Genomic DNA, 11327 nt, shown 5'->3' with positions numbered 1-11327 from the left:
TTGAGCGGAAGAGTGTGTTTGGATCTGCTGTTGGGAGATACAGAAAAAGCTTTGCTTGTGTTTATTCATGTACAAATGTTTCTGACTTGCTTTATATTCATCAACCCACTGGTCTAATCATTTTAATCTCAGTGGCTCAGTGATTATCACTGTCGCCTCACAGCAAGAAGGTCACTGGTTCGAGTCCGTGCTGAGCCGGTTGGCATTTCTGAGTTTGCATGTTCTCCCCATGATGGCGTGTGTTTCCTCCGGGTGCTCCGGTTTCCCCCACAATCCAAACACATGCGCTATAGGCAGGGCCGGATTAACCAATGGGCCTTATGGGCACAGGCCCAGGGGCCCGTGCGCACTAGGGGCCCCTGCGAGGGGGGAGAAAAAAAAGACATTTTCGGAGTGTCTTTTTAGGCTAATTGCAAATAGCGCATCTAGTTGGAATAAGCTATACAGGGTTTACGCCCATCGATGCCTGATTGATAGAGACAAGATGAGTAAAGAGCTGTTAATCATTACAGCCGCAGTGGCGCAGCTTGTAAGGCGCACAGTTTCATCTTTTGACGCGATTAATCATAAACTCGGTTCGAATCCACCATCAGCTGAACTCCTGCTACTTTTTTCTCCCGTTACATATCAGATTGGAAATATATTTATTTTTAACAGGAAGGAAACATTTTTAATAAATAATGCAAATGTGATATAAAGTCACAAGTGTCTCGTGGGTATTTAATAATGTTTAGCCTTATTATAGGTGCCTCCCTCTCTGCAAAAACTATATTGCTCAGACAACTGTATTTCCTCTGAGCAAAAAAATCGCGATCACATATTAATATTATTATTATATTTAAACTGCCTTTCTTTCTTTAACTAAACAGAATGCTGTGATTGGTCAAGCACGGAAACGTCAGTTTTGTAATAACCCGCACTAAACTGAGCGGACTGTAGTGTAACGTTATATCTGTCATAGATCAAAACTGAGTGGACAAGTGGATTTAGCAAACGCAAGAGAAAGAGGAGAGGAGGCATCTTTATTGAGGCATTTTCCATACACACCATCTTTAAACAGACCCATGATCAGGAGAATGAGTGTACAGAAGACAACGTTTTGGTAACTAAATGATGAGAAGTTAGCATTAACCAGGCGGAAGAGGCTAACGGCAGCGCAGCGCAGACTGGATTCATCGTGTGAGAGACAGACAGAAAAGGAGAGAGAGAGGGAGGGAGAGAGAGAAAGGCCCAGAAGAGGAGAGAGACGGGAGAGAAGAGGTATAGTGTCTGTGATTTCGGATACTTTAGGTTTATAATCAAAACTTCATCACGAGAAGAGTAGAGAAAATACAGGGAGAGGAGGAGAGAGACAGTAAATCAGTGTTTGTATTATGAAAGACTCAGATTCATAGAACTGGATTGGAGAAGCATTGTGCGTTATATGCCATGGCAATAATATGCTTTATAAGTTTGTAAAAGCAATACATTAAAATACCCTTAAAAAAAATAAAAATAAAAATAATATATATATATATATATATATATATATATATATATATAGTTTTATTAGTATTTTTATTCAATGCTTTGAAAAATAAGTTAAATCTTTGTAGACTATGAATACATATGTACTATATATCATTTATTTAAATATGTGGGCAACAAATTATAGATTCATTTTATTTAAAAATTATTATATTATTCTTATTTTTTAAATTCAACTATAGGGGTGCCGCCAGGTAGGGGGCCTTACAAGACAATGTGCCCAGGGGCCCCTGAGTTCTTAATCCGTTCCTGACTATAGGGTAACTGATGAACTAAATTGGCCGTAGTGAATGAGCGTGCATGGGTGTTTCCCACTACTGGGTTGCACCTGGAAGGGCATGCGATGCATAAAACATGTATCAGGCTGCTGATACAGACTCAGCTTGAGCTAGATCTGTTTGAGTTCATAACTTTGCTTGATCATTCTCTGTTCCTCCAGATCTCCGCCGCTCGCTGCCGAACATTCCCATCTTATGATCGCTCCGCTTCCTTTTGAAGCCGCTTCCTGTGGAGTCGCTATGGAGACGTGGGCTCAGTGTTTGTCATCAGCGCCACATAAAACACCAGCGAGTGTGAAAAACCCACACACAACATCATGATGAGAGAGGAGAAGTTCAGCAGCGAGGGGAACTGTGGGTAAATATAGCCGTCGCGGTGCCCACACACCGGAAAACCACTGTCTACACACACACACACAGGTTTATTTTGGTGAATTTTCTGGACATTCAATAGGATTCCATTGGTTTTAATCCAGGCCCGGATTGGCTAATCGGGAGGACCGGGAGAATTCCCAGTGGGCCGGTCTGATTTTTGGCCGCGAGGGCCGGTGTCCCTATCTGCTTGCACTCTTTCAGCAGTCACACTTTTTTCATCTATTTATTTATTTGACCATAGCTTTACCAGCCTGATCTCACGAGAAAACGTAAGTATTTTACGTTTTGCCAGTTTAGTGGGTAATTCGTACGAAATGGTACGATTTTAAAAAGGAGGCGTGGCACCTAACCCCACCCCTAACCCCAACCGTCATTGGGGGATGAGCAAATCGTACTAAATTGTACGAATTAGATCATACAAATTCATACGAATTAGCCACTAAATGAAAAAAGTTACGAATTGCTGTGAGATTGTGTTGGCTTTACTCTTTTTATTCATTATTTTGCCGCAGCACCCCTCTTTTTCTTTATTTTCTCGCAGCCCTGTGAGCGAAAGGCAGCCTGCAGGTTAACTAACGTTAATGATGATGATGTAATGTAACTATCGACCCCAAACAGCGGCACCTTAGTGAATATAAGAATTCGAATAATTGATATTAATGAATATTACACCTGCTCAATGAAAATCAATTAATTCACTACATTAATAAATCTGACATAACTTGATCAGAAATATTAAAAGGGGAGAAAAAGATTGAGCCATCAAAAGAAAGTAGTGCTGTGTCTTACGGGTCACACAAGTCATTACTTATTTTTAATTGCCACAACTATAGCGCCATTGTGGTTTAGTGGCAAGCACGTTGCGTTTCAACGCTGCGAACCCGTGTTCGAATCTCACCTGTAACATTATTATTAATTATTTTTTCATTTTTATTGTAAAGACATATAATAGTGTTAGGGTTGTTGAACATTTGACTTTCTAAAGCAGCTGTTTTCTTGAAAAAGACGTGATAGTGAAATTAGAAACTGAATTGGAATCAGTCGTGAACTGAGGTGGGCCTGTCTAGCTTGAAACTCCAGGGCTGAAAATGAGTCCGGCGCTGTTTTATTCTGTTAAAAACTGTTTTCACTTGTGCTAGAGTAACCCTACCTCTCAAAGGAAACTGTGTATAGTTTTACTTTCTAAAAAACATTCTGTATGATTTATAGGTCTTAGTACTAAAACAATGGCAAAACGAGCGCACTTCCGCATCACAGAATAAGGTCAATGACGACAGTGCAAAGCAGTAGTGCTGTTTCAGAATATTTCAGACATATGGACTAGGGATGGTCAAAATAACCGATTAGCCGCTAACCGAAAAGGTGCATTTGTAACAGATTAATGGTATCAGTTAAACAATTAAAAAAATTGTTTTATATATTTTTAGAGTTTGGCTGCATACAGCCTGGTTTATACTTCTGCGTCAAGTGACGGCGCATGCAACGCGCATAGCTGTGCATTCATACTTCTGCGCGCTGTTTCTGCTGCAATTCCGAAACGCTAGATGGCAGTAGGTGTTTATGTTCCTCTGTGTCGAGTTTCGTCGCTGGTGTTTTTTCTGAACGCCTCCTGAATGTACAAGTGGCTCAAACGTGCTCATTTTGAGGCAGGAACCGGTGGACGTGCAACAACTTTAACTATGAGGTAAACACAAAACAAAACTTTCCATCTGGAGCTCCTTCACGGGACTCCACACTTGTAAACAGTAGCTCCAACGGACTCATGCGGCTCTCGGTCCCGCCCACATTTGTCAGCGCTTCTAAGCCAACCAATCACAGAGCTTGCGCACAGATTATTGCTATGTGTAGTTAAATTTTTTGAGAGGTGCATGTCAGCGACAGGCTATGCGTCCGCGCATAGGCTGTGCCGTAGCATACGCGTGCGCTTGACGCAGAAGTATAAACTCGGTTTAAAGCCTGTTTCACACCGCAAGTGTTAAGCCTGGTTTATACTTCTGCATCAAGTGATCGGCGTGAGCCACGGTGCAAGCCTTGTCCTTGAGCTCATAAGATCCTCGAGCCCGGGGCTCCCTCTCGTTTGCAAGACGAGAGGGGAGTTTGAGCTCAGGTAGATCTGGAGAACTCCACTGCTGTAGTAGCTAATGAACAGACAGTGATCGCTCTTAAGAGAAACTTACTTGGAGCAAATCTATGGTGTCGATTTGGATTAGTCAATTAACTTAAGTTGCATGTTTTTGGATGGTAGGAGGAAACCAGGGAACCCAGGGAAGCACAGGGAGAACATGTAAACTTCCACAGAAACGTTGGCTGGCTTGGTAAGGACTAAAACCAATGACGTTCTTGCTGTGACGCAACAGTGCTAACCACTGGACCAGCGTGCCACCCGTCAAGGAAAGGAGGAGAAGTAGGGGTGGAAGGGGGGATTCTTAAAAATGAAGATGGCTGTTATATGGAACTGAGGGTATTTATAGTGGCTTAGGAATCGTCTGAATGGTGAATCATAAATTGAATAATGCAGGACCGGCTGTGGTCAATCATAAGCACGTGATCCTCTTGAAATTAGTTTATAAATAAACTTCACTCAATTTTATGGGACCTTTAAGAGTGATGATTGGCTATTTCCACTAAGGGCGTACTCACACTATGCTATTCGAACCATGCCCAGGCCTGGATAGTTTGAGAAGTGTGAGTGCTCTGAATCGGCTCAGGCACGGTTCCATTGGTCGGCCCTGGCCCGGTTGGAAGAGGTGTACCAGATCTCGGTTGACTCGGGCTCCGAAACTGAAGACAAGATGTGACTTTTAAGGGACTGTTTCATATGGATTCATTAATCATTCTTACTGTTCAATGAACACAAACTGGCGTAGTTTATTAAAGACGCACCTACACCTTCAGCAAACCTCCTAATTCCTTCTGCACAAGGACTTTATGATTGCTTATGAGTGTCAAAAGTGGCGGATCTGTTCGGTGAAATAATTGACTGCGTATTACCGCATCCCGAACCACTAAAACGATATAAAGAGAGCACTTCTTAAACTAAACAGTGCATCATCGATGACATAGCCATGCTCAGGCCCGAATGTGATGTGAGTCCGGGCCGTCGGGGGGCATAAGCGTGCTTTGGCCCGATTTAAGGCACCTGTACATAGTGTGAGTACGCCCTGAAAGGTGGGACTACCTTTGCTGTAGTGGCCATACTGAGTGTTGCCCTTTTCCCCATTTATGGTTCTGCGAGAGAAGAGTCTTTGTTCATCTATAGTCTTTTGGTCATACCCATGTCATAATACACATTTATGTCCTTACATGTCACAAAAACACATGCACACACACACACACAGACTTACTGGTGCTGTGGACCTCTCTGGTGTTCAGGTAGTCCAGAAACGGCACCACCAGCCCCTGACCCAGATACAGTTTGACCAGCGTCATAGCAACGTCCTGCCGGCTGTCCACCGTCGTCACTTCCTCCAACAGTGTCAGCGTTGTCGCCTCGTCCACCTGACAACACACACACACAATACACAAAGCGCACTTAAGGGGGTCACACACCAGAAACACCAATCGCAACATAGCGCCATGCATTTCAGACTTCTAAACATAGGTTTCTATCAGGGTACACACACCGGCGCTGCAAGTCGCTGCAGCACCCAGCCACGACTCAGGGCATTGTTGCTAGAAGGGATACAGCTGTGGCCGGAAGTTAACGAGAATTGTTAATATTATTTCTTAATTTAACAATTAATTGTATTTTATCAGGAGTGGCAGAGTGGCTCAGTTGTTAGCACTGTGGCCTCACAGCAAGAAGGTCGCTGGTTTGAGTCCCAGCTAGGCCAGTTGTCATTTCTATGTGAAGTTTGCATGTTCTCCCCGTGTTGGCGTGGGTTTCCTCCGGGTGCTCCGGTTTCCCCCACAGTCCAAGGCAAACACATGCGCTATAGGGAAATTGGTGAACTGAATTGGCTGTAATGTGTGACTGTGTGTGTTTATGAGCATGTATGGGTGTTTCCCAGTACTGGGTTGCAGCTGGAAGAGTATTTGCAGTGTAAAGCATGCTGGATAAGTTGGCGGTTCATTCTGCTGTGGTGACCCCTGTTTAATAATGGCACTAAGCTGAAAAGAAAAAAAAAATATTGGGTTACTGAAACTTTCTAAAAACCTCACACCAGGGTTAAAATTTTCTAAATCTCCTTGTACAGTGAGCTCGTGTGGACGCCTCATGATGTCAGCGTGCATGCTGTTTTCTCCTTCCTGATTGGCCGACACTGAGGAAAATTTTGAATGTTCATTGGCAAACTTATAGCGTGTTCTGCCGCTTGTATCCAAGATCTTGTCTTTTTGGTCATGACCCAAAGCTCATGAGCATAGGTGACAGTAGGAAGGTAGACTGACCGGTAAATCGAGAGCTTTGCCTTTCGGCTCAGCTCCTTCTTTACCACAACAGACCAACGATCAACGCATTACTGCTGCCGCTGCACCAATCCCCCTGTCAATCTCACGTTCCATCCTTCCCTCACTCATGAACAAAACCCCGAGATACTTGAACTCCTCCACCTGAGGTAAGGACTTTCCTCCAACCTGGAGAAGACAAACCACATTTTTCCGGTGGAGCACCATGGCCTCAGACTTGGAGGTGCTGAATCTCATCCCAGCCGCATCACACTCGGCAGCAAACCGCCCCAGTGTATGCTGAAGGTCCATGTTCAATAAAGCCAACAGAACAACATCGTCTGCGGAGAACAGAGATGAAATCCTGTGGTCCCCAAACCGGACCCCCTCCAGCTCAAGGCTGCACTTTGAAATTCTTTCCATAAAAATTATTAACAGAATTGAAGACAAAGGGCAGCCCTGTCCGAGTCCAACATGCACTGGAAACAAGTCTGACTTATTGCCGGCAATGCGAACAAACTCATACTCTGTTCATACAGGGACGAGACGGCCCCTAACAGAGCGCCTCTGACCCAATACTCCCAGAGCACCTTCCACAGAATGCCTCGAGGGACAAGGTTGAATGCCTTCTCCAAGTCCATTAAACACATGTGGACTGGTTGGGCATACTCCCATGAACCCTCAAGCACCCTGGTGAGGGTATAGAGCTGGTCCAGTGTACCACGGCATGGATGAAAACCGCATTGTTCCTTCTGAACAATGCCCTCCTGCGATGGATGGCGGAGGGGTGTCGCGGACGTAGGACAAAAGTGAAGAGCGGGGGGTTGTTGCAGACAGAAGTGAAGAGAGTTGGGGAGTCGCGGAAGAAAGTCAAAGTGAACAGCGGACCGGGGAGGACGGCAGTTGAGGAGGGGGATAGATAAGTCCTGGTTCCCACACTTCTTGAAAGTAATTGAATTTCAGATTCGACTTGAATTAATAATGTTAATTATTTTATAGCATTTAGTGTGCTGTGTGTGTGTGTGTGTGAAGTAAAACAAATAAATGAATGCTTAAATGACATGTAAACATTCATTAAAGGAAACGACATTCGCTAACAGCAGTTTAACTTAGCAGTTAAACCCACAGATTACACATTCATCTACTTCTTCAATTCATAGAGGAAGTGATTAGTTGATCTGGAGCTAAATTTAACAGAAGTGCCATCAGAGTGGCTAAATGTTCCTCAGCGCTTCATTACAGGTCTCTGTTTGGCATTACATGCTGAAGCACCAGAACAAACTATAAATGTGTTCAGAATGACATCAACCTTATTTCAGTATTGCTTTTTAGGATCTGAAACACCTCTGTTTCATATCTATATTTATATTTACACATCAGTTCTGTCTGGTTCTTGAATCTGATTGGCTGAAAGCCGTGTGATATTCTGCCAGTAACAGCACTCGTCCAGCCCCTTCACTCTTTTGTATTACTCCGCCCACATGCAGCAACAAGCAGAGGACACTCTACAGTTCGACAGATATTTCTGCTGTTGGGCAACATAATGTACTTTTATGGCTTTTTTAGTCAAAAATGTAGTTGTTTAGATTGCAAATATGCAGTTTATTCATAAGGATAGTGCCTATTTTAAAATATAATTTCTGAAAAGCCATTAGCCTGTCTTTGAGCAAAGATGGTTGATGTTGTCTATCCACAAGATGGCGACAGGACCGCATAATAAGCCCTAAGAAGATTGAAAATGCCTTAATTTCTAACTAATGCTGATCAAATCATTGTCATACAGTTTAATAGCTTTCTAAGGCGATCTCTCTCTCTTTTGTATGCTGTAGTGCTGTATTAACACCATACAATTGTAGTGTCTTGAGTGTGAGATGGGGTTCATCAGGAATGTGTGTTGTGTTGGCAGAAAGAAAGAAGAAATGTGTTTAGTGTTTTTGCTTACCGCAGACTCAACAGCAATCTGGTAGCGAATGCGCTGCTTTTTTCGGGGTTAAATCTTGTGATATCCCAGTTGCAACAGAGACATACTGTAGACTGCAATAGACTGTAATACTGTAGGGAGATTTCTCTGTAGACTGATGGCATTTCATGTCACGTTCAGCCTTATAATCTTAAAATGTCAGCTGCTTTGTCATCACTTTAGACATTACGCTAGAGAATCATTCAAACATTGTCTCTAAAGTGACGCTGGTGAATAAGTAACAGCTTCTGCTGCATTTGTGAATGAATGGCAGAAGAAAGTAGTTCCTAATACAAAAGGGTTTTTGGACTCTCCATGTTTGATTTTCTTAATTATATACACGATTATGCCGTCGAACTGTTGTATAAACACACTTATCAAACTGTAAACTTATCACACTTATCAAACTATAAAACTGTTGGACATTTCACACTGGATGAAAGATCATCATCTTCAGCTGAACCTCGCGAAAACGGAAATGCTTGAAGTTTCTGCCAACCCGACTCTACATCATAACTTTTCAATCCAGATGGATGGGGCAACCATTACTGCATCCAAAATGGTGAAAAGCCTTGGAGTAACGATTGATGACCAACTAAACTTCTCTGACCACATTTCTAGAACTGCTCGATCTTGCAGATTCGCACTCTATAACATCAGAAAGATCCGACCCTTCCTATCTGAACATGCAGCTCAACTCCTTGTTCAAGCTCTTGTTCTCTCCAGACTGGATTACTGCAACTCTCTGCTAGCCGGGCTTCCAGCTAACTCTATCAAGTCTCTTCAACTGCTCCAGAACGCAGCAGCACGAGTGGTCTTTAATGAACCTAAAAGAGCACATGTCACTCCGCTGCTCATCCGTTTGCACTGGCTGCCAGTTGCTGCTCACATCAAATTCAAAGCTCTGATGTTTGCCTACAAAGCGACTTCTGGCTTTGCTCCTTCTTATCTGCTGTCACTTCTGCAGATGTATGTGTCCTCCAGAAACTTGCGTTCTGTGAATGAACGTCGCCTCGTGGTTCCATCCCAAAGAGGGAAGAAATCACTTTCCCGAACTCTCGCATTCAATCTGCCCAGTTGGTGGAATGAACTCCCTAACTGCATCAGAACGACAGTCACTCGCTGTCTTCAAGAAATGACTAAAAACTCAACTGTTTAGTCTCCACTACACTTCCTAATCTGCAATTGCCTCTCTGAATATACCACTAACTGTACCCCAAAAAAAAAAAATTACTAATACTTTCCTTCTTAGACTTTACAGACCTGAAACTTGCCTACAGCACTTCTTCATTGTTGCTCTTATAGTTGTGTAAATTGCTTCCTTGTCCTCATTTGTCAGTCGCTTTGGATAAAAGCATCTGCTAAATGACTAAATGTAAATGTTATCACACTTATAGCAGTGCGGTATGGTTGTATATATCATCACTGGTGGGACAATGCAAGCCTCCCACCAGAGTCGATATACAGCCATATCGCACTGCTACTCATGTGATATTGCTCATATACATTTATATTTATAGTACCTCAGATGGAGAAATGACGGCCTCCACCAGCAAATCCATCAGAGGCTGATAATAAACTGATGGAAGAATCCTCTCCTCCACCAAACGCACCTTCAGACGCAGAGCACCCAGTTTACCTCTGAAACACACACACACACACACACACACACACACACACACACACACACAGTAAATGAATGTGAAGGCGCTATATGACACACGCAGATGAATGAATGTGCACTGTATAACACACACCTAGGCAATAAATGGGACTATGCTGTAAACACACACACACACTGTTAATGAATGTGTATGCGCCGTATAACACATGCACATACACACCCGGCATTGTCCTCTGTGTTTCCCAGTGGCATCAGCCGAAACCAGCCCTGCAGGACAGGAGATCTGAGCAGACACGACAGAGGAATCTCCACCTGCACACACACACACACACACACACATCAGTCCCCGTCATTGACTCACTCTAAACTTCTGCTTGTGTTCCCACAGAATGAAGAGCATCATCCAGCACTGAGGGTGAGTGCATGATCATTTAAGGAGCAATGTAATATTCAAAGTTACCAGAAATACAGTAAAATCACATGTTTATAATTTGGTTCTGAAGAGGATGGTCTTTCAGAACCACTAAAATCTGAGATGCCGACCAGTTCTCTGGTTTAGTCTAGGTAACTGTAGTATAAGTGGAATAATGCTCTCAGGACTACTGAATTATCAGAAAATAATGCACACCCAAATGCAGGTTATTGTTTTGCATTACTCATTTATTACTCATGTAATGTCAGACAGGTGAAACTGTGCGCTCACCTTCCCCAAAAAGTCGTTCTTCCCCACCATGTCCCAGTCCCAGACCTCCACCGTGACCATTCCTCCCTCATCTTCATCAGCTTCATCCAGACAGAGCTCCAGAGTCTCGTCCCAGTGAGGGAACCGTGTCTTCTTTATGATCTGACATACACACACTCATGTTCTCATGTCACGATGCCGACATTTAGTCATTTAGCAGATGCTTCTGTCCGAAGCGACTTACAATTGAGGAGGCATTGAGTGAGGCAACAGAAATGTTGAGGCGCCGTGCTGCATATATAAGCGTCATCTTCACTGTGTGGATATTTATAACAAAACGGAGCCTATAACAACTGCCTCCTTTAAATTTCAGTGAAAATACGAAACATACCCTCTCTTATGCTGAATATCCAACCCGGGCTCATTGTGGAAACGTAGCCCCGCGGACGTTTCTGCGGACCGCGATTTACGTCCCGGGAGGTACGTATTCGAGCG

At 43.4% G+C, this 11327-nt stretch overlaps 1 protein-coding gene and 1 long non-coding RNA gene across 3 annotated transcripts in view; one reads left to right on the top strand and one right to left on the bottom strand.

Annotated features, from left to right (window-relative positions):
• Positions 1-11327, bottom strand: part of rasal1 (RAS protein activator like 1) — an 82148-nt gene that overhangs the window by 39402 nt on the left and 31419 nt on the right. The window contains exons 7-11 of the mRNA XM_073909994.1: positions 10854-10994; positions 10371-10462; positions 10050-10167; positions 5525-5678; positions 1-27 (exon numbers count right to left, since the gene is read on the bottom strand). The exon at positions 1-27 is cut by the window's left edge and continues 38 nt beyond it. Coding sequence (XP_073766095.1) covers positions 1-27; positions 5525-5678; positions 10050-10167; positions 10371-10462; positions 10854-10994 — 532 coding nt within the window. The remainder of the gene's footprint in view (positions 28-5524; positions 5679-10049; positions 10168-10370; positions 10463-10853; positions 10995-11327) is intronic.
• The window catches only part of LOC141375566 (uncharacterized), a 66989-nt gene that overhangs the window by 53996 nt on the left and 1666 nt on the right, over positions 1-11327 (top strand). For both annotated transcript variants that reach the window (XR_012384024.1, XR_012384021.1), the window contains exons 6-7: positions 1967-2163; positions 10539-10565. This is a non-coding gene — a long non-coding RNA (uncharacterized lncRNA). The remainder of the gene's footprint in view (positions 1-1966; positions 2164-10538; positions 10566-11327) is intronic.

This window comes from Danio rerio, chromosome 8 (assembly GCF_049306965.1).
Source record: "Danio rerio strain Tuebingen ecotype United States chromosome 8, GRCz12tu, whole genome shotgun sequence".
In the NCBI taxonomy this organism is placed as follows: Eukaryota; Metazoa; Chordata; class Actinopteri; order Cypriniformes; family Danionidae; genus Danio; species Danio rerio.
The sequence above is the reverse complement of the archived record's forward strand: the minus strand, read 5'-3'. Positions and strand labels throughout refer to the sequence as shown.